This window comes from Tenrec ecaudatus, chromosome 12 (assembly GCF_050624435.1).
Source record: "Tenrec ecaudatus isolate mTenEca1 chromosome 12, mTenEca1.hap1, whole genome shotgun sequence".
Lineage (NCBI taxonomy): Eukaryota > Metazoa > Chordata > Mammalia > Afrosoricida > Tenrecidae > Tenrec > Tenrec ecaudatus.
In genome coordinates, this window is record NC_134541.1 from 108,428,585 (window position 1) to 108,452,880 (window position 24,296).

The following is a 24,296-nucleotide window of genomic DNA, read 5'->3' on the forward strand; positions in this document are numbered from 1 at the left end:
AGTTTCAGGAGAGGAGATGCATCACAGAAGAAATGGGGATCCTGTTGTCTCCAGATAATTAGAGTTGAGCTATCAGTAGGGTATGAACAGAGCATCCTGATTTGTAATGACCGAAATCCCAGCAAGCAGGAGGGAACAGAGCTGTTCCATCTTTGTTGTGTAGTGTAAGGAGTGACACACAGCAACAAAGTGATCGTAGGCCATCACGGCCAGGAGGCAATGGTCCATGACTAAAGATAATGAAAAAAAATAGAGCTGTGTGAGAACACCCAATCAAGGAGATGTTCTGACTCTCCAGTATGTAGTGGACCAGCCTCTTGGGAACATTGGTAGAAGAGAAACAGGACTATGAAGGACAGGTTTCTGAGGAAGAAGGACATGGTGGTATACAGGCTGGAGTCTGGGCTGATGGGCAGGACCATACTGTCCAGGACTGGGGACAAGTATGTGCTCAGGAAGAGCACGAAGAGGATCTGTTGCTGCTGGGGCTTCCTGGAGAGCCCCAGGTGGAGGAGCTCAGAGACTCTGGACTGGCTTTCCCCACCCATAGGTCTAGGTCCAGATACAGAGAAGAGAAACTGGACAGGATCATAGAAACGGAGATTTTAGATGGTACAAACCAAACTCTAGCCATAATCTTGTTTACTTTATCAGAGTGGCTCAGTCTCAGGGTCTTTCTCCGGTTCTACATAACCAACTTCTGTTTCCCAGTCTTCGATGATGCTGATCCCACTTGATTCATTCTTTTGATTTGATAACTGTGTAGGTCTCTGAACATTTCCAAGTCCTTACTCGACTCCTTAGTAGCTTATAAAAAGACAAAGAGCTTATTATTATTGGGTTTACCCATGGATTTCGTACTTCTGCTATTTCTCCATGAGGTTACAAAATTTAAATAAGCTCGTTACTAAAAGAATACTGCGATAGTTTATTGTGCCAGCCTGGCCGATAAACACAAGTAGGATTAACTGAAGGGCAGAGGGATAAATGGCTCGGTGAGCCTCACCTTGCTTGTTCTGTGCCTCAGTTTAAAGGGGTACACTACCCGTGGGATGCCTAGCCTGTGGACTGTGTCGCTGTAAGTTGAGGTCCCTTTAAGCCCACAAGATTGGAATGTTCATCTCTGGAGCTGGGGACTGACAGTTGATGACAGTTGGGGACCTGCCTTGCTGTTTGCTGCTTGGAGATATATAACCCAGCTCTCTCTACAGTAGGGAACTGGCAACTGGCGGCTCTCAAGCCTTAAAGGACTGCTAATGTCTCACTGCTTTAGAATTTAACTGTTAATTTCTTGTATTATCTATCTGTATATAATTTAACGGTTCATTTCTTGTATTATAAATCCATCTTTATAAATATATTTATATATAATTACTAGCAATCTGGTTTGTCTCTCTAGAGAACCCTGTCCAACACAAATACCATGCTTAGTAAATAAGTATTTCTGTCTTTTCTGCTGTAAGCACACCTTAGGAAAGTTGGTGTTAAAACTCTCACGTGTTGGAAACTGATTGTGGTAGCCATTCTACTTGACCTGATTGAAATATGGAATGATATGTTATAGGTATTAAGTCCCAACTAATTAAAAAAAACTCTCGTGTATTCTTTATATCTGCATGTATGACCAGTTCGTCTCTCTATTGCGGGCATTGGAAAGTTTTGGAAGTGTGGTCAGATTATGAAGAAATGAGGAATTCATATTTCTAGTACTTTGTGCATAAAAGATATTTGAGGGAAATCACAGAGCAGGTATTTACAGAAGTCTTCTTTTCCATTGGGACCAGATTCCCTAAGAGCCTCATTAGATACAAGAAGAAAGTAATTGTCCCACTTTTCTTTGGTCTCTTTGTACCACACAATGATGAGATTGAATATTATGTAATTGCTAAGTCAGGACTTGTAGATGAAAGTATCTTGGTGGCGACAAGTCTCAAGCAGAACCTTCTGGAAGCTCATCTCATTACTTTGCTGATTTCGGTTTATGTTTTTGGAGAAGGAATGGTTGTTGGCTGCTGTTGAGTCAGTTCACTGAATGAAACATCACCCTGTCCTGTGGCATGCTCACAATTGCTGTTGTGTTTGAGTCCATTGTTGCAACTGCAACATTCTTGACATTCTTCCTGTCCTTCACATTCTTCCTCTATTTTGCTGACCCTCTTTGCTTTACCAACCATGAGATCTCTTTGCTAGGAATGATCTCTCCAAGGCAGATCTCATGCCCAATGCATGGGAAGCAGTTTCTCCATCTTCCCGTCTAAAGCATAATCTGCCTACACTTCCTGCAAAAGAGATCTGTTTGCTCTGGCAGTCCATGGAATATTTAATATGATTTGCCAACACCATAATTTAAATGAATTATCTGTAGTGTTTCTTACTCATTGTCCAGGTTTCGCATGTATTTGAGGTCATTCAAATACTGTAACTTGAGTTAGGCACCTTTTAGTCCTCAAAATGGCATCTTCTCTTTAACATTTAAAGAGGTCTTGTGCAACAGATTTGTCCAAATTCAAATCCTTTTCTGATTTCTTGGTTGCTGCTTCCAAGAATGGTGATCGTGCTTTCAAGTAAAATACAACTTCAATATTTTTTCCATTTATCATGATATTGTTTATCAGTTTAGTTATAAGGAGTTGTATTTTCTGGATATTGAGTTGTAACCCATATTGAAGCCTGTATTTAGAGTTTTTCCAACAGTAAATGATACAAGTGCCCTTTGCTTTAAGCAGACAAGGATGTGTCATCTCCATATCATAGGTTTTTAATAAACTCTCCTCCAATCGTGATGCCTTTAAAAAAATCATTTTATTGGTGGTTCATACAACTCATCACAATCCATACATATATCATTTGTGTCAAGCACATTTGTACATATGTTGCCATCATAATTCTCCAAACACCTGCTTTCTAATTGAGCCCTTGGTATCAACTCCCCATTTCTTCCCATCCCTCCCCGCTCCCCCCTTCCCACTGAAACCTTGATAATTTATAAATTATTGTTATTTTGTCATATCTTACACCCTACGGCATCTCCCCTCACCCACTTCTCTGCTGTCCATCCCCCAGGGAAGAGGTTATATGTAGACCTTGTAATCTGTTTCCTCTTTCTCACTCACCTTCCTTCCACTCTCCTGATATCATCACTTTCACCACTGGTCTTGAGGAGTTCATCTGTCCTGGATTCCCTGTATTTCCAGTTCCTTTCTGTGCCAGTTTACATCCTCCGGTCCAGCCGGATATGTAAGGTAGAATTGTGATCATGATAGTGGGTGGTGAGGAAGCATTCAAAAACTAGAGGAAAGAAAATTGTATATTTTATCCTTGCTACACTGCATCCTGACTGGCTTGTCTCCTCCCACAGATGGGCTCTCCACACTCCCCCTCATTCACAATGTTTTTTTGTTTGTCTTTGATGCCTAATAACTGATCCCTTTGATGCCTTGTGATCTCACAGGCTGGTGCGCTTCTTCCATGTGGACTTTGTTGTTTCTTAGCTAGATCACCGCCTGTTTATCTTCAAGCCTTTACGACTCCAGATGCTACATCTTTTGATAGCCAGGCATCATCAGTTTTCTTCACCACATTTGCTTATGCACCCCCTTTATCCTTAGCGATCGAGTCGGGACAGGCTGGTGTATTTCTTCCATGTGGATTTTGTTGTTTCTCAACTAGATGGCTGTTTATTTATCTTCAGGTCTTTAAGCCCTCAGATGCTATATCTTTTGGTAGCCGGGCACCATCAACTTTCTTCACCACATTTGCTTGTGCACCCATTGTATTCAGCGATCATGCAGGGAAGGTGAGCATCTCAGACTGTCGAATTGTTAGAACAAAGTGTTCTTGTGTTGTGGGTTTATTTGAGCAGGGGCTCAATGTCCATCTGTTTTCTTAATACTCAACCTATAAATATATGTACATAGATCTATTTCTTCCTAATCTTATATAAATATATTGACATCTTTATATGCCTGTAGTTAAATCTCTATGACTACCCTTTGCCTCCTAGTTCTTTCCTCTATTTCTTAGTACTTTCCTCTTGTCCCACTATCATGTTCAGCCTTCATTAGGGTTTTAGGAATTCCTCTTGGTTACATTGCCCTTGATCCAGCCCTGCCAGACCTCTTACAGCCTCCTTGCCACTGATTTTGGATCACTTATTGTTCCCTTGTCCCTGAGTTTGTTAACACCCACTCCATTTCACCTGCCTCCTCTATTCTCATATCCTCCCAGAACTGTCATCCTGTTGTACTCTCTTCTCACTTGTTTATCCTGCTTAACCCTTCCAGGTAGACATGCTATGTACCATCACAAGACAGAGTACAACGAAGCAACAATGGAAAGTAAAACAATTAGTACAACAACAACAACACACACAAAAACGTATAAATAGCTCAGGGTCTATTTGCTGTCCTTCATGGGTGCTTTTTAGTTGATGGGGTTGCATGCTCTGGTACCGCCTCTATCCCTGGGGACTTCATTCCTCTGCTCCCCCTGCTGCTCTGCTGCATGCCCCCCAGAGACTGACTTCGGCATAGTGAGCTCATACAATTCCTGCTGTATGTCTCTAGTGTTGTCTCCAATGGTGCTATGGGTCAATGAGGAATGCTTGTCCGTGATGAGACTGGCCCTGTGGTCATCCCTGAGCATTGCTGTTCTGAGCAGGCACATTGTCCTCAGGGCTTGGTGAGCCAGGATGTACTTCACTCTTTTTTTTCCCCTATCCCTGTCGTTGGACCCTGTGTGCTCTGACCAGACCAGTCCCTCTTCTTGAGCTGTAGCTTCAGTGCAGTCCTCTGAAGTGAAATCTTCGGGGGGGGGGCAGGGAGGGGAAGGGTGGTGCTGTCCACTTAGTTGGTAATGGGGCTGGCCCCTCAGGCCTCTCTATGAGTCCCCTGTTTCACGTATGTGTGTTGTGTTCTTGTCTTGGAGCTCCAGGTTGAAGTCTGGTCCCTCTTTTCCTGTGGAGACACAATCAACAACCTCCCCTGTGTGGGTTAGTGCCCTGTTCCCCCGGCTACCTATACCTTTACCCTCCCCTCCCCTCCTTTTTAGTGGGCTACCAAATGTATTCCATATGTACCCCTGAGTTTAGTCTTGCCCCTGACATATTACCTAGACCTCACCCCAGGTAAGTATGTATACAGTATATTCTTCCTATGTCCCTTTTGAATTTTTTGAGCTTACCTCAGCGAACTCATGTAGTACTTGTCTTTTGTGCTTGGCTTACTTCACTTAGCATAATTTCCTCCAGTTCTTCCAATGCAGCAATGTCCTTCATGCATTCATCACTGCTTTTTAGGGATGCATAATATTCCATTGTATGTATGTACCAGAGTTTTTAAAATCCATTCGTCTGTTGATGGAAATTTGGACCATTTCCAACTCCTTGCAATTGTGAACTGTACCGCGATGAACCTTGGAGCACAGATGTCTGGAAGTGGTTGTTTTTGTCTCTTTTGGGTATATGCCAAGTAGGGGGACTGCTGGATCATATGGTAGCTCAATTTTAAAGTGTTTTAGATATTGCCAAATCGATTTCCATAATGGCTGTACATACCTACAGGTCCACCAGCAGTAGACAAGAGTTCCTATCTCTCCGCATCCTCTCAAACACTTGTTACTTTCTGATTTCTTGAATTGGACTATCTTTGAGGATGTTAGGTGGTATCTCAGAGTTGTTTAAATTTGAATTTCTCTTATGGCTAGAAATCTGGAACATTTCTCATATATTTATTGGCCATTTGCATTTCTTCCCCTAAGAAATTCTTGCTCAGGCCCTTTGCCCACCTCCTGAGTGGACAATTGATTTTTCTCTTCTTGTAGGTTAGCAGTGTATTGTAGATTTTAGTAATAATGTCTTTGTCTGATGTGTCATTGCTAAAGATGTTGTCCCATTTTGTGATCGCTCTTATTACTCTCTTGGCGAATTCTTTTGATGCCCATAAGAGTTTTATCTTTAGTATGTCCCACTAGTCAATTTGTGGCTCCTCTGTGTTGGTGTCCTTCCCGATTTCCTATGTAATCCCTGTGCCAAGGTTCTCAGGTTTGTCCCAATTCCCTCACTGATGGCCTTAATAGTTTGGGCTTTTACCTCAAGGTCTGTGATCCATCTTGAGTTTATTCTTGTGTATGGAGTGAGGTAAGGGTCTTCATTCATTTTTCTGCAGCTACGTATCTATTTTTTCCCAGCACCACGAATTAAAGAGGGCATCCACTTCCCATTATTTATTTATTTTAAAACCAATGTATTGGGGTTCATACAAATCTTATCACAATCCATACATCTATTGAATAGGCATGTTTGTACATAGATTGCCTTCAGTTTTTTTCTAGACATTTTTTTTCTATTGAGCTCTTGGTATCAGACTCTCTTTTTTTCACCCTTCCCCACCTCATAACCCCCTAATAGATTGTACATTGTTATTATTTTCATCTCTCACACTGACCACTGTCCCCCTTCCCCCATGTTTTCTGTTGTTCTTCCCTTTGTAGAGGGGTGTATGGCTATGTGTTGATCATTGCGATTGAATCCCCATTTCTCCATTTCTCTCCCCCTCTTTCCCCTATCCTTCTGATATCACTATTCCTACTCCTGTTCCTGGATTCTTTGTGTCTTATCTCTACGTGTGTACATGTTCTGGTCTAGTCTGAATTGAGAAGCATCACAGGGGTCATGGTAGTGGGGGATGAGGAAGCCTCAAGGAACCAGATGAATACAGTGTGTTTCATCGATGCTTTACTGCACCCTGGTGATTCATCTCTTCCCTATGGCCCCTCTGTGGTGCAATTGTTTCATTGTCTACATATAGGCTTTAGGTCTCTGCTCCAATCTAAAAGAACGTTTTAAGATCTGTCTTGAAGTACAATGCTTCTTTTGATAGGATATCTTTTTTACCCAAACAAGGAAATAGAATTAATACCACTATTATTCAAATTTACACACCAACCACTAAAGCTAATCATGAAGGTCTACCAACGTTCACACTACCTACCTACATTAACACATATTGATGTAGAAAACTTTAATAGATCTATAATGCAAGAAGAAATAGATCTGGTCATTAAAAATCTCCCAACATCAAAAACTGCAGGACCATACGATTTTACTGGAGAATCTTATCAAACATTTAGAAAAGTGTTACCACCAAGTCTACACAAATGATTCCACAATATAAAAAGGCGTAACATACTACCAAAATCTTATTTTGAAGCAAATATAACCCTGATACCTAAGTCAACAAAATTCTAGCCAATAGAATTCGACACATTGTGATCAAGTGGGACGCAAACGGGGTATGAAAGGATAGTTAAACATTAGAAAGGCAATTAATGCTAATTTTCCTTCATCTGAAGAAGGTGGTAGAATTCTTCATTTTTTTCATCAGAATCTTTAGTAATTGGTATGTAAATTTGGATAGCTGCATTAACTTGCCTTCTGTGTAGGCATCTAAATATTATTCAATCACAGACAGCATTGAACATTAGGATAGTTCTTGAAACGTTTTTCTTGACAATGGACACAGTGTCATTCTTCTTGATTTGATCATTCTCAACCTAGTAAACCCATATGATTGTCTGACTCAAATGACTGATACCAGTCCACTTCAGCTCACTATTGCCTAAGATATCAATATTTATGTGTGCAACTTTATGTTTGATGATTTCCGATGTTCCCAATTCATACTTAATATATTTCCATGTTCCAGTTATCCAAGATGGATATTTTCAGCTGCTCTCCTCATTTTGAATTGTGCCCCATCAGCAAGTGAAAGCCCCCAAAGCTTTGCTCTCTTCATATGATTAAGATTGACTCTGCTTCAAGGTGGTACCTCTTCTCCAGTCATGTTTGAGTACCTTCCAACATGAATGGTGTAGCTTCTTCACTCGACCACTCTTCTGCAATTATTTCTAAGATCTGCACTGGCTCAAAAAGTGGACTATCTCGTCCTTATATACTTGCAAAGTAATCTTTATACTTTGAGTTTAATTATTTTAGTAGAACCCATTGGACTTCTTTCACTAGGCTCTTTATGAAGGCATGATTAACATGGAATACAATGGTATTACTCAGGAAAAGGTCCGAAGTCATCCACTGACAACAGGGACATTTTAAAACATGCATAAACTGAACTGTAGTAGCTGTATTTTTAGACTTATTCTAAAAATTTTAGATGGGGTGATGAAACAATTGGGCTGCGAACCAAAAGATGAGTAGTTTGCTGCTGATTTCATGAACATCAATTGTGGATCTGAGCAAGATGAAATCCTTGACAACTTCAATCTTTTATCTGCTTGCCATGATGTTACCTACTGGTCCAGTTGTAAGAATTTTGTTCCTGTTTACATTGAGTTCTAATCTGTACTGCAGGCCACAATCTTTGGTCTTTATCAGCAAGTACCTCAAGACCTCACTTTCAGCAAGCAAGGTTGTGTCATATGCATATCTTAGGTTGTTAATAAGTCTTCCTCAAATCCTGATGCCGCATGCTTCTTCATATAGTCCAGCTTCTTTATTTGCTCAGCATACAGATTGAATAATAGAGGGAGAGAATACAACCCTGATCCACACATTAGCTGGTTTTTAATCATGCAGTATTCCCTTGTTCTGTCCATACAACTGCCTGTTGGTCCATGTACAGGCTGTGCATGAATAGTAAATAATAATTGTTAGCCTTGTGCAGATAATAAATATAGTGCTACAAATAAATGAGAAGACACAAATATATTAAGACTGATCCTTGATATTTTGATTGGTATTTGAAAAAATGAGGTAAAACCCAAATGTATAATTTATACATATTTTAAAAAGATAACAGTTAAAGCCTAAATACAAGAAGAAAATATTAAAGAAAAGGAAAAAATATACTGAAAGTTAAATAATGACAGAGTAAGAAGAGAGTACATAAGATAAGTGGGAGAAGCCATAAATAAATGTATATTATTTGTGATGACATATAATTAAAATATTGTATAAATATAAGAAAAACCTTAAACAAAACCCAAAATAAGTGTATATTCAGGGAGATATTATTTGCAGCAGATCTGAAGTGATAGCTGATATACTCAATAAATATTATTTAGCCACAAGTTATTGGATCAATAGTTTTAAAACTCATAAACAATAAAAACATTAAAATGATGACAGGTAATTTTTTTGCCTTAATCATTTTCCTTTATTTTTTAAACAATTTATTAGAGGCTCATACAGCTCTTATCACAGTCCATACATATACATACATCAATTGTATAAAGCACATCTGTACATTCTTTGCCCTAATCATTTTCTTTTTTTTCTCCTCTTTTCTTTTTTACATTTTATTAGGGACTCATACAACTCTTATCACAATCCATACATATACATACATCAATTGTATAAATCACATCCATACATTCCCTGCCCCAATCATTCTCAAAGCATTTGCTCTCTACTTAAGCCCTTTGCATCAGGTCCTCTTTTTTTTTCCCCTCCCTCCCCGCTCCCCCCTCCCTTATGTGCCCTTGGTAATTTGGCAGAGAAGGGGGGGAAGGGAGACTCCGGATAGGGCAAGATATGACAAAATAACGATGACAGGTAATTTAAAGGAAAATGGAAAATTTTTATGCTCATTAGAAAAAAGAAAAAGAGAAGAAGTGAAAGTCGACGTAGGAATACTAATTGAAAGTAGAATTCAGCATTATTTTATTGAATGAATTGGAGAAACACAAAAATACTGACGCAGTCGGGAGAGTGGTGAGAACGTGAGCTCAGACCTTCCATGGGCTGCAACGAAGGTCACACGTACTAAAGTGCCCCCTATGATCCACAATGTCTACTTTGTCTAATCAACAATGCCTCTGGAGAGAACTTTACAAAGCTTCTTATTGACTTATTTTTTACAATAGTAAATGTATAAACTCTGATTGAATCTGATGTTTCAGTTTAGGTTTATATTTCTTAGATTTACCACCCTCCAACCTATTCATTGTGAATTAGTTGGGGTTTACATATCACTTTTGCATTCAACAATTTATAAGACCTCCAATATCTCATCTGGTTTCCTTACCTTTCTGCTCTCTTTCTCTTCTTCCTCTTGTCATATGTTGTCTCCCCTTCACCCAATTGAACACATAACTTCCCTCTAGCCTATTACTCCCTCCTCCCTTCCATACCCACCCAAGTCTGTTTCATTTTGTATGATAACTTTTCTTTGGTTTAAAAAAAATAAATGACAGTAGTCTCATACAATATTCGTCCTTTTGTGTTTGAGTTATGTCACTCAGCATTTGTCCCCCAAATTCATTCATATCATGAGGTGTTTCAAGTTTCATCATTATTCTTTAACGATGCAAAGGCTTTCATTGTGTGTATGTAACAAAGTTTAGCTATCATTTCTTCCACAGAGAGGCATTCAGGTTTGTTTCCATCTTCTTGCTATTGTGAACAGTGCTGTGATGAACATGAATGTGCATGCATTTCTTTGTGCTATGCTCTTTATTTCTATGGGTTACACACCAAGTATTGGTATTGCTGGGTCATGTGGGTTTTTTATTCCCAATTGTTTGAGGAAGTGTCATATCACTTTCCAACATGGCTGTACAATTTTACAGTCCCACCAGCAGTGTATGAGGGTTCCAATCCACTGACACTCCTTCATTGTTTGTTGTTTTCTCTCTATTTTTGATTTTGAGTGCTCCATTGCTTGTCCAGAAACCCTGGTGGTGTAGGGGTTATGTATTGAGCTGCTAACCACAAGGTTAGTTGTTCAAAACTACCAGCTGCCACCCAAGTGAAAGTCCAGGATTTCTATTCCGGTACACTTACACTTTCAGAAACCCACAGGGGCAGTTCTACCCTGTCCTATAGGATCACTATGAGTCAGAATCAACTCATTGGTAATGAGTTTGGCCTTTGACTTACTGTTCTGCCAATTTCAAACATAGCTCTAAAGCTGCCCAGCAAGGCGCAGGGTACTGGTAACTTTTACCAGCTCCTCTCATGCAGAGAAACCTTTTGCAGCTGCTGCTGAGCATGCAAATTTCATCTGGGGAGCCTCTTTATACCTGGAATGGCTCTACCAAATCTGATCACCAATAATAATAATCATAATAAAATTAAGTTGGAAATGAACAGTAATAAAAATGAATATTACATTTTAATTTATACTAAAGTTATGGTTGTATAATTACTCATGTTAACTCAATTACATGAAAACCTATGAAGTAGATGGTTTTCTGTCAAAATACGAAATCCTCAGAAAATGACATGAATGAAAGTAATCGTAATAAGTCATACTAATTGAGGGGGGCTATTCCATAGACTCCAACAGAATGAACAAATCGATCATGGAAGAAGTACAGCCAGAATGTTTCTTAGAAGTGAACATGAATCCGAAGCAACTTGAGGGAACCAGACAATGACAACATCAATGGAGAATGACATTTAAACCTCACCTTTTTTCATACTCACCCCCGTCCACATAACCCCATATGGTGTAGTTTCAGATAGCTTGTGGGATTTTTCATGTTATTTTTCCATTTGCAAATGGAAAAAACTTTTGAAGCTCTTTTATTCAAAGCAAAAGTGGTAGGTTTCTTTCACACTTTTAAGAAATGAACATTTCTGTTATATGAAGAATTTGAGGAAATGTAGACTGTATAATGAGAATGATCCCATGCATTCGTCAAGGAAAACATTTTAATACACAAATCTAATAAAAGTTAAAAAGATCATGCATTAAACTGAGAAACAGCCTCTGATCATGAATTCTGACAGTTTTCATAAAACACGTCGTCTCTCTGAAATGAAAGTTATGGAAAGCTGTGCTATTTTCCTCTTTCCTCCTCCAAATCCAGGGACACTCATATGTGTGTAAGAGAGAGCTTTAGATCAGAGTCGTTGTATTTTAAGAAAACACTCCAGTCCAGTACAAATCAAGTTCATAATCTGATATTAGTCCATAAATCCCTCTTCAGAATCATGCAGCACATACAATGACACAAAATGCAGGAAGATCACAGGCCAGTGGGTGCAACATCTTGTGTGTCCAGGGCTTTCACAGGTCTCATAGTGGCCCCATGTGGCTTGTCAATAGGAATGTAAAAGCAGAGACAGAGAAAAAGGCCAGCTTCCAGAAAGCCATTTATCTCAGTACCCCTCCAATCAAGCCATGAACTGGTTGACAGGCTAAAGTTCACCCATGTGTTCCTACAGGAGCCATGTTGGCAACCCCTCCCCCCCAACTATCACAGTCCACCCCTTGCCAACTTGGCATTGTACGTAATTCATTTTTATTGTTGTTTTTTGGGCGGACTTACAACTCTTATCACAATCCATACATCAACCCATTGTGTCAACTATATTTATACATTTGTTGCCATCATCAATTTCAAAATATTTTCTTTCTACTTGAGCCCTTGGTTTTAGCTCCTCATTTCCCCCCTTCCCTCACAAACCCTTGATAACTTGTAAACTATTGTTATTTTTTATGTCGTACAATGACTAATGTCTCCCTTCACCCACTTTTCTGTTGTCCACCCATGTGGGAGGGGGTTATATGTGGATTATTGTGCTCAGTTCTTCCCTTCCTCCCCCACGCCTCTCCCTGCCCCTCCTGTTATCACTAGTGTTGTTATTGGTCTTGAGGGGTTTATCGATCCTGGATTCCCTGTGTTTCCAGCTCTTATTTGTAGCAGTGCACACAATTCTTTAATGTATAAAATTTAAAACCAGACATTAGTAAAATCATATTTATGCCTAACAAGATTAAACTAAAATGTAAGCAACTCAAAATATGCCAGCTTCATTTAAACATAATATTCTATAAGTGAACAATACAAAATATTTTGTCTAATAATTTCTATTAAGTGAACACTTACACCATAATCCTACAATCCTATGAGCATATTCCCCCATCCATGAACGTTTGTAAGCCAGCCACATAATTCCTTTATCCTCCCATTTTGGGTATCCAAAGTCTATATCGCCCACTTAAATCAATCCAGAGTTCTGAGGAGACAAACATGTTCTCTGATGTGAAGAAATTTCATTCCATTTAGACCCTTGGGGGTCAGCATCCATAAGCAAAGCCAAATCAGGACAGATCATTCATAAAGTCAACAGAACTATGCACCCATTTCACAGGCTCAACAATTTTCTCTTCATCTGGTCAGGTTCTGCTCAAATCAGTATGGCCTGCCTCGCTTGGCCTATCGGATAGGGCAGAATTATCCCTGTGTTTTCCAAGAGTGTTACCCTTTATGAAAGTAGTAAACTTAGTTTTTCTCCCCTGGAGCCGCTGGTGGTTTTGAACTACGAACATTGTGGTTAGCAGTCCAGTGCATAATTACTACACCACCAGGATGTTTTGAGCACAGAGGAAAGAACGCAGGAAAACACTGAAGGAAGCATGCCTGCACATTGGAGTTAAGGAAGACAATTCTTTCTTGTTTAAATAACCCATGCTTCTGACAAAATGTGTGATACAAAAACTCAGGCAAAAGGGTACATAAATAATTGGCCTAATTTTAAATCATGAAAAGTATGCATCAGAGTAATACCCTGTCACCATATTTACTCCATCTGCATGCTGACCAAACAAACTTAGAAACTTGACTATGAAGAGGAACACAACACCAGGATGGACAGAAGGCTCTTTAACAACTGTGATCTGAAGATGACACAACCTAGCATGCTAAAAGCCAAGGCAACCTGAAGCACTTACTGATGAAAATCACAGACTACAGTCTTCAGTATGGATTACTACTGTGTGTGTGTGTATGTATATATATATGCCATTTGATGATTTCCCCCATCCAATTAGACTAATATACAACACTGTGATAAACAGAGAAAAGATTCCAGGTTTCAAAGTTTAATTTTACTTGAATATATTATCAACACTCATAGAAGCAGCAGTGAAGAAATCAGCAATTACACTTGTATATGAGAGGTGAACAATGAACAGAGAATACCAGAGAAAAATCTATATATTTGAATTAAAGTGTTGGAAAATCATACTAAACATACCATGGATGGTCAGAAGAATAAACAAATCTGTCTTGGAAAAAAGTGTACTCAGAATGCTCCCTAGAAGCTAAAATGGGAGACTTTGTCTCATGTACGTGAAATTGTTAACAGGAAAGCCCAGTCCCTGGAGAAGGATACCAGGCTTGCTAAAGTCAAAGGACAGAAAAAAGAGGAAGAGCATCAAGGAGATGGATGGACACAGTGGCTGCAACAAGGGACACAAAGAGAACATTTGTGAGGGTGACATATGAGCAGGCAGTGTTTTGTTCTCTTGCACATGGGTCTCTATGAATTGTAGTGAATGTACCTAACAACAACAGGGCCTTCAATGAATTCTTCTCTGTTGAACACAGAAAACTATATAGGACATCACACTAGTGACCATGGGGGATTTAGAACAACAATAACAAAAAAGATCACTACAGTCATACTATACATAGACAAAGCATTGACATTGCTCAAGCTACAGAAATGACAAAGCATCACCCATCCTGACTGTTATGGGTGACAACGTACTCCTTACTAATTATACTAATAATTGAGGCTGTAGATGAAAGGGTTCAGCATAGCTAGTCTTCCTGCTGTCTAGAGAAGCTATTGCTGTGCCCAATAAGAACTGCCGCTACCTTCTGCCAACATCAAGTCCAGATAACAATAACCCGCATCAAAATCAGCTAATGTTCAAATTCTGGAAGACCTTTCTAACACTCAGTCTGGGAACTTCCTCCATAAATGCAGTCTTTCCTGACAAAATGAGCAATAAGCCCAATAAGCTAGCTGTGTTTTTCTGGTGGTATGGCCTGGAGGGCATCGGCATTTGGACAAATCACATTAGTTGGTAAAAGGATTTATCTTCACCTCTTGCAGTTCCATAGGGTCCTAAATTTATTTTGCCTACTGCCTTCTTTTCAGAAAATACTACTAAACTAAAAATTATTACTCAATGACCCCCTGATAATGAAAAACATTTGTGCAATAGCCCAGAATACAGAGTAAACACTAAGAATGTGCTTTTCCACTCTCCTGGATCATTCCAGAAATCTCAGAGAGCAATATTACCCACTTTTGGAGACACTGACTCTTATTCTTCCTTAACAAATGTGTGAATGGACAACTGCTAAGTACCAGAGACTAGAGAAAGGAAAAAAAAGGGTTTTATTACAAACTATGGCATTCCTTTACAGCATTTAGAACCCATTCGTTGTTGAAAAGAAAAAAAAATACTATAACTTAGTTTTGTTAGGGCCCCTTTCATGTCCTTGTTCCTGAGGCTGTAGATGAAAGGGTTCAGCATGGGGGTCACCACCGTGTACATCACAGCAGCTGCAATGTCCTTCTCAGCCGAGTGGGAGGATGACGGGGTGAAATACACAGCAATGATGGTGCCATAGAAGAGGGAAACCACAGCCAGGTGGGAGCCACAAGTGGAGAAGGCTTTCCACTTTCCCTTTGTGGATGGGACTCTCAGGACAGCAGTAGTGATGCAAATGTAGGAAACCAGGATGCAAATAAAGGGGGTGATCATTATCAGAACCCCATCAGTATTAATCACCATCTCATTGATATGCGTGTCAGAGCAGGAGAGTTTCAGGAGAGGAGCCACATCACAGAAGAAGTGGGGGATCCTGTTGTCTGCACAGAATGAGAGCCGAGCCATCAGCAGGGTGTGCAACAGAGCATTCCCATTAGCAATGACCCAACACCCACTAACCATCAGGGCACAGAGCTGATGTGTCATCTTTGTTGTGTAGTGTAAAGGGTGGCATATGGCAACAAAGCGATCATAGGCCATCACAGCCAAGAGGAAATTGTCCATGCTAATAAACATAATGAAAAAATACATCTGTGTGAGACATCCAGGGAAGGAGATGGTGTGACTGCTGAGTATGTGATTGATCAGCATATTGGGGACTATGGTAGAAGAGATGCAGAGGTCCACAAAAGACAGGTTGCTGAGGAAGAAGTACATGGGGGTGTGTAGGCGGGAGTCTGTGCTGATGGCCAGGATAATGAGCAGGTTTCCCAAGAATGTGGCCAGGTACATGGTCAGGAAGAGCGTGATGAGGATCTGCTGCAGCTGGGGCTTCCAGAAGAGGCCCAGGAGGAGAAACTCAGAGACAGTGGACTGGTTTGTCCAACTCATGACCATGGGATCAGATCAATGCACAACAACCAGTTCAGGCACCTAGACAGGAGTGATCAAAATCGGGACAAATTTAATTCCCAACTAATGCAAGTTTGCATATCAGTAATGGAATTGCCCCAAGCAAGATCTGTCCACTCCACCTTTGCTCTCAATTTTCCACAATCACTCATGATCCTATTTCTACTGGACTCTTGTTGTATAAAATTGAAAAATCACACAAAAGTATCCCTAGCCCAACTGAGTGACCACCCCAGGGTTTTCTTTGCTTACATTTTAAAAAAGACCCAAACCTAATTCTTTTGTAATTCACGAGAGAGAGTGAGAGAGAGACAAGCATTTCTTGGTTTATCTCAAAGTTCAGCTTATTCATGACTCTTTTTATTGCTCCCTGAATCGAAAAGAAGTTCATTATCTTCAAAAGCAAATAATGAGGTATCCTCTCTTGTAAACTTACCTGGGGAATGTAGATTCTGTGGTTACCAGTTATACTTCACTTCGGCAGGACTCGTCAGTGCTTCTTCCTCTTCTTTTTTATTAGTTGGGATGTAACATGTGTATCATATCATTCCACATTTTAATCATATCAAGTAGAATGTACAGTTGATATCATAGTCAGTTTCTAAACATTCACTTTCTACATGGACTCCATGACATAGCGCCTGCTCTGCCCCACTGTACCTCCTGCTCAAACCATTATTATAATTGCTGTCCCTATAGATTAATCAATCCTAGTTTTCATATACTAAAAATGAGAAAGCATATAACACAGCTTCAAGAGGGTGACACCAATGGACATAACACCTCTGAGATAAACTCTACTATGAACAAAAAAAGACCACAGAACACAATACAAACTCTTAGAAATAAAGGTTAAGTCCTGAGCAAGTGAGGAGCAGGCATTCATGGTCTTAGTCCTCTATGCAGGAAAGTTGTTTGGGGAAAATCAGAGTTGGCATTTACAGGAGTTTTTATGGTCACTGGTGTCAGATTCCCTGAGAGCCTCATTAGACACAAGAAGAGAATAATTGTCTCACCTGCTTTGGGGCCCCGTTGGACCAGAAAATGAAGACAGTGAATATTGTGCAACTCTTAAGTCAGAACTTATAGATGAAAGCATAATTTTTGTTAAAACAAGTTCCAAACAGAATCCTCTAGATAGAACACCAAATAACATCACATTGTTGATCTCGGCGTTGGTCTATGGACTTGGAAATTCTATTCATCAATATATTTCTTACATCAGAAATTTAGAATTGCATGTTGTAGCTGTAAACCTGTTTACTTTTTTTCAGGTCTAGTCATCTGCTTAAGAGTGGCATGGTCAGTAAGTGTTGGACTACAAATTTCAAGGTCTGCAGTTCAAAAACACCAGTCACTCCACGGGAAAACAACGAGGCTGTCTGCTCCTCTAAAGATGCACAGCCTCATAAGGCCTATATATCAGTCTCCATGAATCAGAATTGACTCAATGACAATGAAATTGATTTGGGTTTTCACACCCGTATAAGCTGAGTGATGTGCTTCAGAGCGGAGATGCTGGGGGAAATATTGGCTCTCAATCCTGAAAACATTTAGTGTGAAAGATCGTCTCTTTGTGATGAGGTGGGGAGGGATAGGGACATGGATATATTATCAAGGCAAGCACAGCATGTCATGACTGAGGATATCAGGGTATGCAGCAGATTTCTCTTGGAATATCCTCCCAATCACAACAGATCATCATGTTCTCAGAATTCCCCTAGACCAGAGTATCAAGTGTGTGTACCCATGCCGCCCATTTTATACGACATCATTCTTTCCTGATGACCCCACTGAGGAGTCCTGAGTGGATGAAGGAATATGGAACTGAGTCAGAGAACGTGTAGGTCATTATCAATAAGGCTTGGTCTGAACATAACCATCCAGAAACTGGAAACTCTCCACCTGATCCATGGACTGAAAAGCAAGTGTCTGTAGAGAGGGGCAAAGGATGTAAACACAGACAGAGGAGTGGAGATAAGCTGGAGAAAGAACCGATTGCTTCCAACTTGGGGCTCGAGATTTTCCTGATAATTTGGTACATTCTGGCTTCGCTCACTGTTGTCAATGACAAAGCACAACCCGCCAAGCCCTACTTATTTACTTCAATTGTTTAAAGGTCTGGCAGTTATAAGCTCTTGGGATTTTTTTTAATAGCAGGGAATAAATTCTGCAAATAATTTGGAAAACTTCTTTTGTTGGATTGGGATTTTAAAAAAACTTTTTTTGTCTCACGTGGAAGGGTAGAAACAAGAAAACAGAAGATTTATTCTATTTTCCCTTGGACTTTTAATCCAGTCTACTTAGTGAGCTAAATTAGTGTCGGAGGTGGACACAAAGGCTGAAGGTTTCCTTTAACACAGTTGGAGGAAGTAGAGTGGATGTAATTGTCCCAAGAGAAAGTATTGAATTATGTGGAAGAAGGTCAAGAATAAAATACCAGAGCACAAAAAGATGATATGAAGATGGTAAAGGAAAGGATGACAAAATAGGGAAAAGGAGAAAATCGTGTACAAGATGCTAAAGGACACATACATTTATAAAAAATGAAAGAAAAATAATGCCAGTGCACAAGAAATAAAGTAAGATGAGTGGATGAATAAGATAGGTACATGCATGTGTAAATAAAGTTGTATATAATGAAAGCGTCATAGATCTCTCAACATATATCTTATATGTTAAGTGTTAAGGTAGCAGACGGACATTGGGCCTCTACTCAAGTCCTTCCACAATGCAAAAACACTTTGTTCTAACAACCTGGCATTCTGTGATGTTCACCTTCCCAAAACGATCACTGAAGACAAAATGAGTGCATAAGCAAGTGTGGTGAAGAAATCTGATGATGCCTGGCTACTAAAAGAAAGAGCATCTGGAGTTGTAAAGGCTTGAGGTTGAATAAGCAGCCATCTGTACGAGAAGCAACAAAGCCCACATGGAAGAAGCACACTAGCCTGTGTGATAATGAGTTGTCGACAGGATCAGATATCAGGCATCGGCAGACTCAAAACACATAATCATATTGATACCTATGAGGTGTGGAAAAATGGAGAGCCAAAGCCCATCTTAGACAATTGGACATCCTCAGAGAAGGGTCACTCAGAAGAGATGAGCCAGCCATGGTGCAGTATAGCATCAACAAAACAGGCAACATTCCTCTAGTTTTGTAATATTTCCCCACCCCCACACCCGCTTTCATGACCCCAGGTCTACCTTGGAAATCCAGCTAAACTGGAGCATGTACACTGGTGGAGTTAAGAACTCTTGACACATGGAATCAAGTACAGACAACCCCCCAGGAACAATAATGGCAGTAACAATACCATGAGGGTAGTGGGAAATTGTCCGGGAGAAAGGAGGAAATGATCACAATTATCAATGCATAACCACCACACCCAGGGTTACAAACAACAGAAATGTGGGTGAAGGGAGACAGTGGACAGTGTAGGATATGAAAATAACAATTATTTGGAATTTATCAGGGGTTCATGAGGGTGTGAGGGTGGGGGTTGTAGCAAAACCACGAGTAGCTGATACCAAGGGCTCAAGCAGAAAGGAAATGTTTTGAAAAGGATGATGTACAAATATGCTTGATACAACAAATGTATGGATTCTTATAAGACATGTAAGAAGCCCCCCAATAAAATGATTAATTTAGAAAAAAAAAAGAAAAGGAAAGAAATGTGGTCCCAGTTTGGATCCTCTAAAAGCACACCTTATGATGTTTGTTGGGGGGTGGGTGGTACAAGATGTTTACCAGAGATGAACTGCGGAAGGGGTAGTCGGAAGCATAATTGTGTAATTGGAACATATATACAAATGTGCTTTATATAATTAATGGATGGATTGTTATGAGAGATGTAAAAGCTCCCAATAAAATGGTTTATTTAAAAAGAAAAAAGAAAAGTAAAAACCAATATCAATATTAAAATGGCCACAGAATAAATTTCAGTCGTGGAACACATAAGAAACACTTGAGCCTAGTGCCTATTCAGGTTACGTCAAGAGGGAGGTCCACTGAGAAGGTTCACATCAAGACTTGCAAATTACTGCTGTGAGTTTTATTTGAAATAGCTCGTCCTTTAAAAGGAGCCCTGGTGATATCATGTTTACAATTTGGGCTGCTAACAGAAAGGTCCGTTTTCCAAAACCACCCGCTGCTCCTTGGAAGACAGACAGGGCTTTCGACTCCCATGAGGAATTACAGTTGCAGAAACTCAAGGGGCTGTTCTGCCCTGTCTTGAGGGTTGCCATGAATCAGAACTGACTCAACGACAGTGAGACCATCCGTTAAGGCCTTACTGCTAATGACATCAGTTTTTAATAATTAATTAAAACTATTCTATACTTTTAAGAAGATTACATGGGATATTTTGGTTTAATGTTTAAAGATGATATCAGGACAATAGTGGCAGGCACTGGAAGGTTTCTCGAGGCCAAGCTGGGGTTAGGGAAGCAGCTGCTGTTTACTCTGTACCAGTCTTCAGCTTGGTTCCTGGTCTGCCTCAGTGGTGGAATTTCAGGTCACACCTGGGAAAGAAGGCTGAGCTCTGTGGTGAGAGGCGAGCCTATAGCACACTGTCAGATGGCTTCATCGTGAGTTCTCTTACAGGACAAGCTAGCGAACCAAGGTGATGGAAGTGGGAGCAGGGGCGCTCTAATAGTTCTGCCCAGTTCCTCATCTCTTAGAACCCAATCTGTGTTGATCTTTGCGACAAAGGTCAGGCCTGTTCCTGTTTCCCTGCTCAGTGCCAGCTCCCATACTTCTTAGCACCCACATACTCCACATGGTGATGTCACATGCTGACTACTAAGGGCTTCCGTGGTCAATCATCACAGGACATGTTTATTTAGGACCACTTCAGTGTTTCAAGGACATGCTTCCTGACGATATTGGGTTTTACAGGGCAATTGTTTTCACAATAACGTCCAGGTCACATTTAAGTTCCACGAAGTGTTAATACACAAACAAAAAGACTGCTCAGAACATTTTCCTAAAGGAGCGAAATTGGAATCAATAGACAGTAAGAGAAGCATTGAGGAGATTCTACAGCACTATGGAAGTTGACTAAATGGAATGGGCTAGCTGGGACATTATGCTTGCTGCAGTCAGGACCAGTGATACCCAGGATGACTGTCAAGGAGATGGATGGGCAGAGTGGTGGCAACCATGGGCTCACAGATAACCGTTGTGAGGGGGGCCTGAGACCAGGCAGTGCTTTTTGTTTGTTGTACATGGGGTCGGTATGGGCTTCAACTGACTGGAAAGAAATAAACAACAGAGCCTTCAATGGACCCTTCCCTCATTGAATGTAGAGACATTTGTAGAACCTCAGTAGCAAACAAAGTGGCCATAATGGAGTTAGAACCCCCCAAAGCACTATAGTTGTATATGGACATAGACAAAAGCAAAAACATTGTTCAAGCTACAGAAATGACAAAATCCTGGGTGACAACTTACTCCTTACTACTTATAGCTTTCACTTCTCTCTAGTCTTCATGCTGTCTAAATAAGCAACTGCTGTGCCCGATAAGAACTGCCGCTACCTTATGCCAACATCAAGTCCAGATCACAACAGTCCTTACAAAAACCAGCTAACGCTCAAATTCTGGAAGACCTCGTTTTTTTTCCTTTAAAAAATCATTTTATTGGGAGTCGTACAACTGTTTTTTTAGCTTAATATTCTGTAACATTTATTTTATTTAAAAAATCATTTTAGTGGGGCTCATACAACTCTTATCACAATCCATACGTACATCAATTGTGGAAAGCACACAGGCATTCGTTGCCCTCATCATTCTCAAAATTTTCCTTCCGTGTGGGTTTCTGGAATCAGCTTTTTCCTTTTTTTCCCTTAACCTCCCTCCGTGCTTGCCCCTCCCTCATGAACCCTTAATAATTTATAAATTATTATTTTATCATATCTTGTACTGCCTGTCAACTCCCTTCACCCACTTTCCTGTTGCTCATCCCCCCAGAGAGGAGGCCATATGTAGATCCCTGAGGTCGGTTCCCCCTTTCAACCCACACTTCCCTCCCGGTATCACCACTCTCACTCTTGGTCCTGAGGGGTTCAACTGTCCTAGATTCCCTGTGTTTCCAGATCCCATCTGCACCGCGGTGCATCCTCTAGTCTAACCAGGTTTGCAAGGTAGAATTGGGATCATGATGGTTGCAGGGTTGAAGTGTTTAAGAACTAGAGGAAGGTTGAGAGTTTCATTATTGCTACCTGAACCCTGAGTTACTCATCTCCTCCCCAGTACTCCTCTGAAAGGGATGTCCAGTTGTCTACAGTTGTCCAGTTGTCCCCAGTTGTCTACAGTTGTCCAGTTGTCCCCATCATGTGCTCCACTCATTCACGATGATATGATTTTTTTTCCTTTGGTGCTTGAAACCTGGTCCCCTCGGCCCTTCATTTTCACATATGTTGGTGTGCTGCTTCCATGTGCGCTTTGTTGCTTCTGGGCTAGATGGCCGCTTATTTACTTTCAAGCCTTTAAGTCCCCAAACACTATATCTCTTGATAGCTGGGCACTATCAGCCTTCTTCACCACACTTGCTTATGCACATATTCCTCTTCATCATTTATGTGGAGAAGGTGATCACACAATGATGGTTTTTGTTCTTTGGTGTCTGCTACATGATCCCTTCAACACCTCGTGTTCACCTAGGCTTGTGTGCTTCTTCTCTGTGGGCTTTGTTGCTTCCGAGCTAGATGGCTGCTTGTTTGTCTTCAAGCCTTTACAATCCCAGATGCTATATCTTTTGATAGCTGGGCACCATCAGCTTTCTTCACCACTTTTGCTTATGCACACGTCTGTCTTCAGCGATCATGTCGGGAAGGGGGTTATCATGAAATGACCGTTTAGCTGAGCAAGGTGCTCTTGTATTGAGGGAATGCGCTTGAGGAGGCCCAATATCCACCTGCTACCCTACTACTAAACATAAATATATGCACATAGGTCTATCTCCCCCATAATCATAAATATATTTACATATGTACACATCTGTATTTAAGCTTCTATGCATGCCCTTTGCCTCCTACTTCTTTCCTTTATTTCCTTACGCTTTCCTCCTGTCCCACTACCATGTGCAGCCTTCATTCTGGTTTCACTAATTCCTCTCAGTTACCTTGCCCTTGGTCACTCCTTACTAGTCCTCCCATCCCCTCCCTCCACTGGTTTTGAACCACTCATTGTTCCCTTGTCCATGCGTTGGCCAACACCTTCTACCTCCCCCTACCTCCCACACTCTCATGTCTCTCCGGGAACGTTGGTCCTGTTATTTTCTTCTCACATTGTTTGTCCAGCCTATCTTATCTAGGTAGACCTGCAAATATAGTAATATGTACATAAAATGCGGATGGCTTTGACAGCACCAAAGTGGCACATAAGAACATGGCATTGACGGCAGCAACAGCGACAAGCTTACGAACATAAAAGCCACTGACATACAAAATGTAAAAGAAGAGAAAAAAAAGAAAAAACAAAGCAAAAAGACAGCAAAAAAAACCCCCAAAACAAACCCCAAACCTGTTAGTAGTTCAAGGTCCGTTTGTTGACCTTTAGGAGTGTTTATCGGATGAATCCGATGGGGTGCCAAGTCCTGCCCCCCAAAGTCCATCTTTTATACTCCCTCGGGACCTCCTTGCTCTGCTTCCCCCACCAGTCCATTGCATGCCCCCAGTGTTTTGCCTCAGTGTGGTGGGGTCAGCTCCGTCACACATCCCCCACTGTGTCTCAGGTGCTGTCCCGTGTAGGGCCATGGGTCATTGCAGGATGTCGTATCTTGCTGTGGGACCAGCTACATGGTCCTCTCTGTACATTGGGCCCTTCGAACCGGGCTATCATCCTCTGAGTTTGGAGGGCCTAGGTGTGCTCTGCTCTGTTCTTCCTCCTTCCTTTTCCTTTTCCTTGGCTTCCTTCAGGGTGTGGTGTGGTAGGTCAGTTCCTTTCCCACACCAGATGACCTATTTTCATTTTCTGTGCTACTCCCTTCAATTGTGGGGGTCGGGCTAATTCTGGTTGGGGCTGGCTTTTTATTCTTTTTCTACTCGATGTGATGTATGGTTTTTCTACCCGATGTGATGTATAATATTGATGGATTTTCTGATGTTAAACCATCCCTGCATC

General features: G+C 40.7%; 1 protein-coding gene across 1 annotated transcript; it reads right to left on the reverse strand.

Moving 5' to 3' along the window:
- Nucleotides 1-72: 72 nt before the first annotated feature.
- LOC142422805 (olfactory receptor 1F1-like) lies at nt 73-16,151 on the reverse strand. Its single transcript, XM_075528044.1, has 3 exons — nt 15,227-16,151; nt 14,003-14,062; nt 73-230 (listed from the first exon to the last, which is right to left on the reverse strand). The coding sequence occupies exons 1-3, from the start codon at nt 16,149-16,151 to the stop codon at nt 73-75; spliced, it is 1,143 nt and encodes a 380-aa protein (XP_075384159.1).
- Nucleotides 16,152-24,296: the final 8,145 nt, after the last annotated feature.

Excerpts from the sequence above, each read along its gene's own strand:
- LOC142422805 (XM_075528044.1), bottom strand. The coding sequence starts at position 16,151 with ATGGTCATGAGTTGGACAAACCAGTCCACTGTCTCTGAGTTTCTCCTC. Across the intron at positions 14,063-15,226 it reads CCTAACAAAACTAAGTTATA|GGAGCATTCTGAGTACACTT; the intron begins GTATTTTTTTTT and ends TTTAGCTTCTAG. Across the intron at positions 231-14,002 it reads TATTCTTCTGACCATCCATG|TCATGGACCATTGCCTCCTG; the intron begins GTATGTTTAGTA and ends CATTATCTTTAG.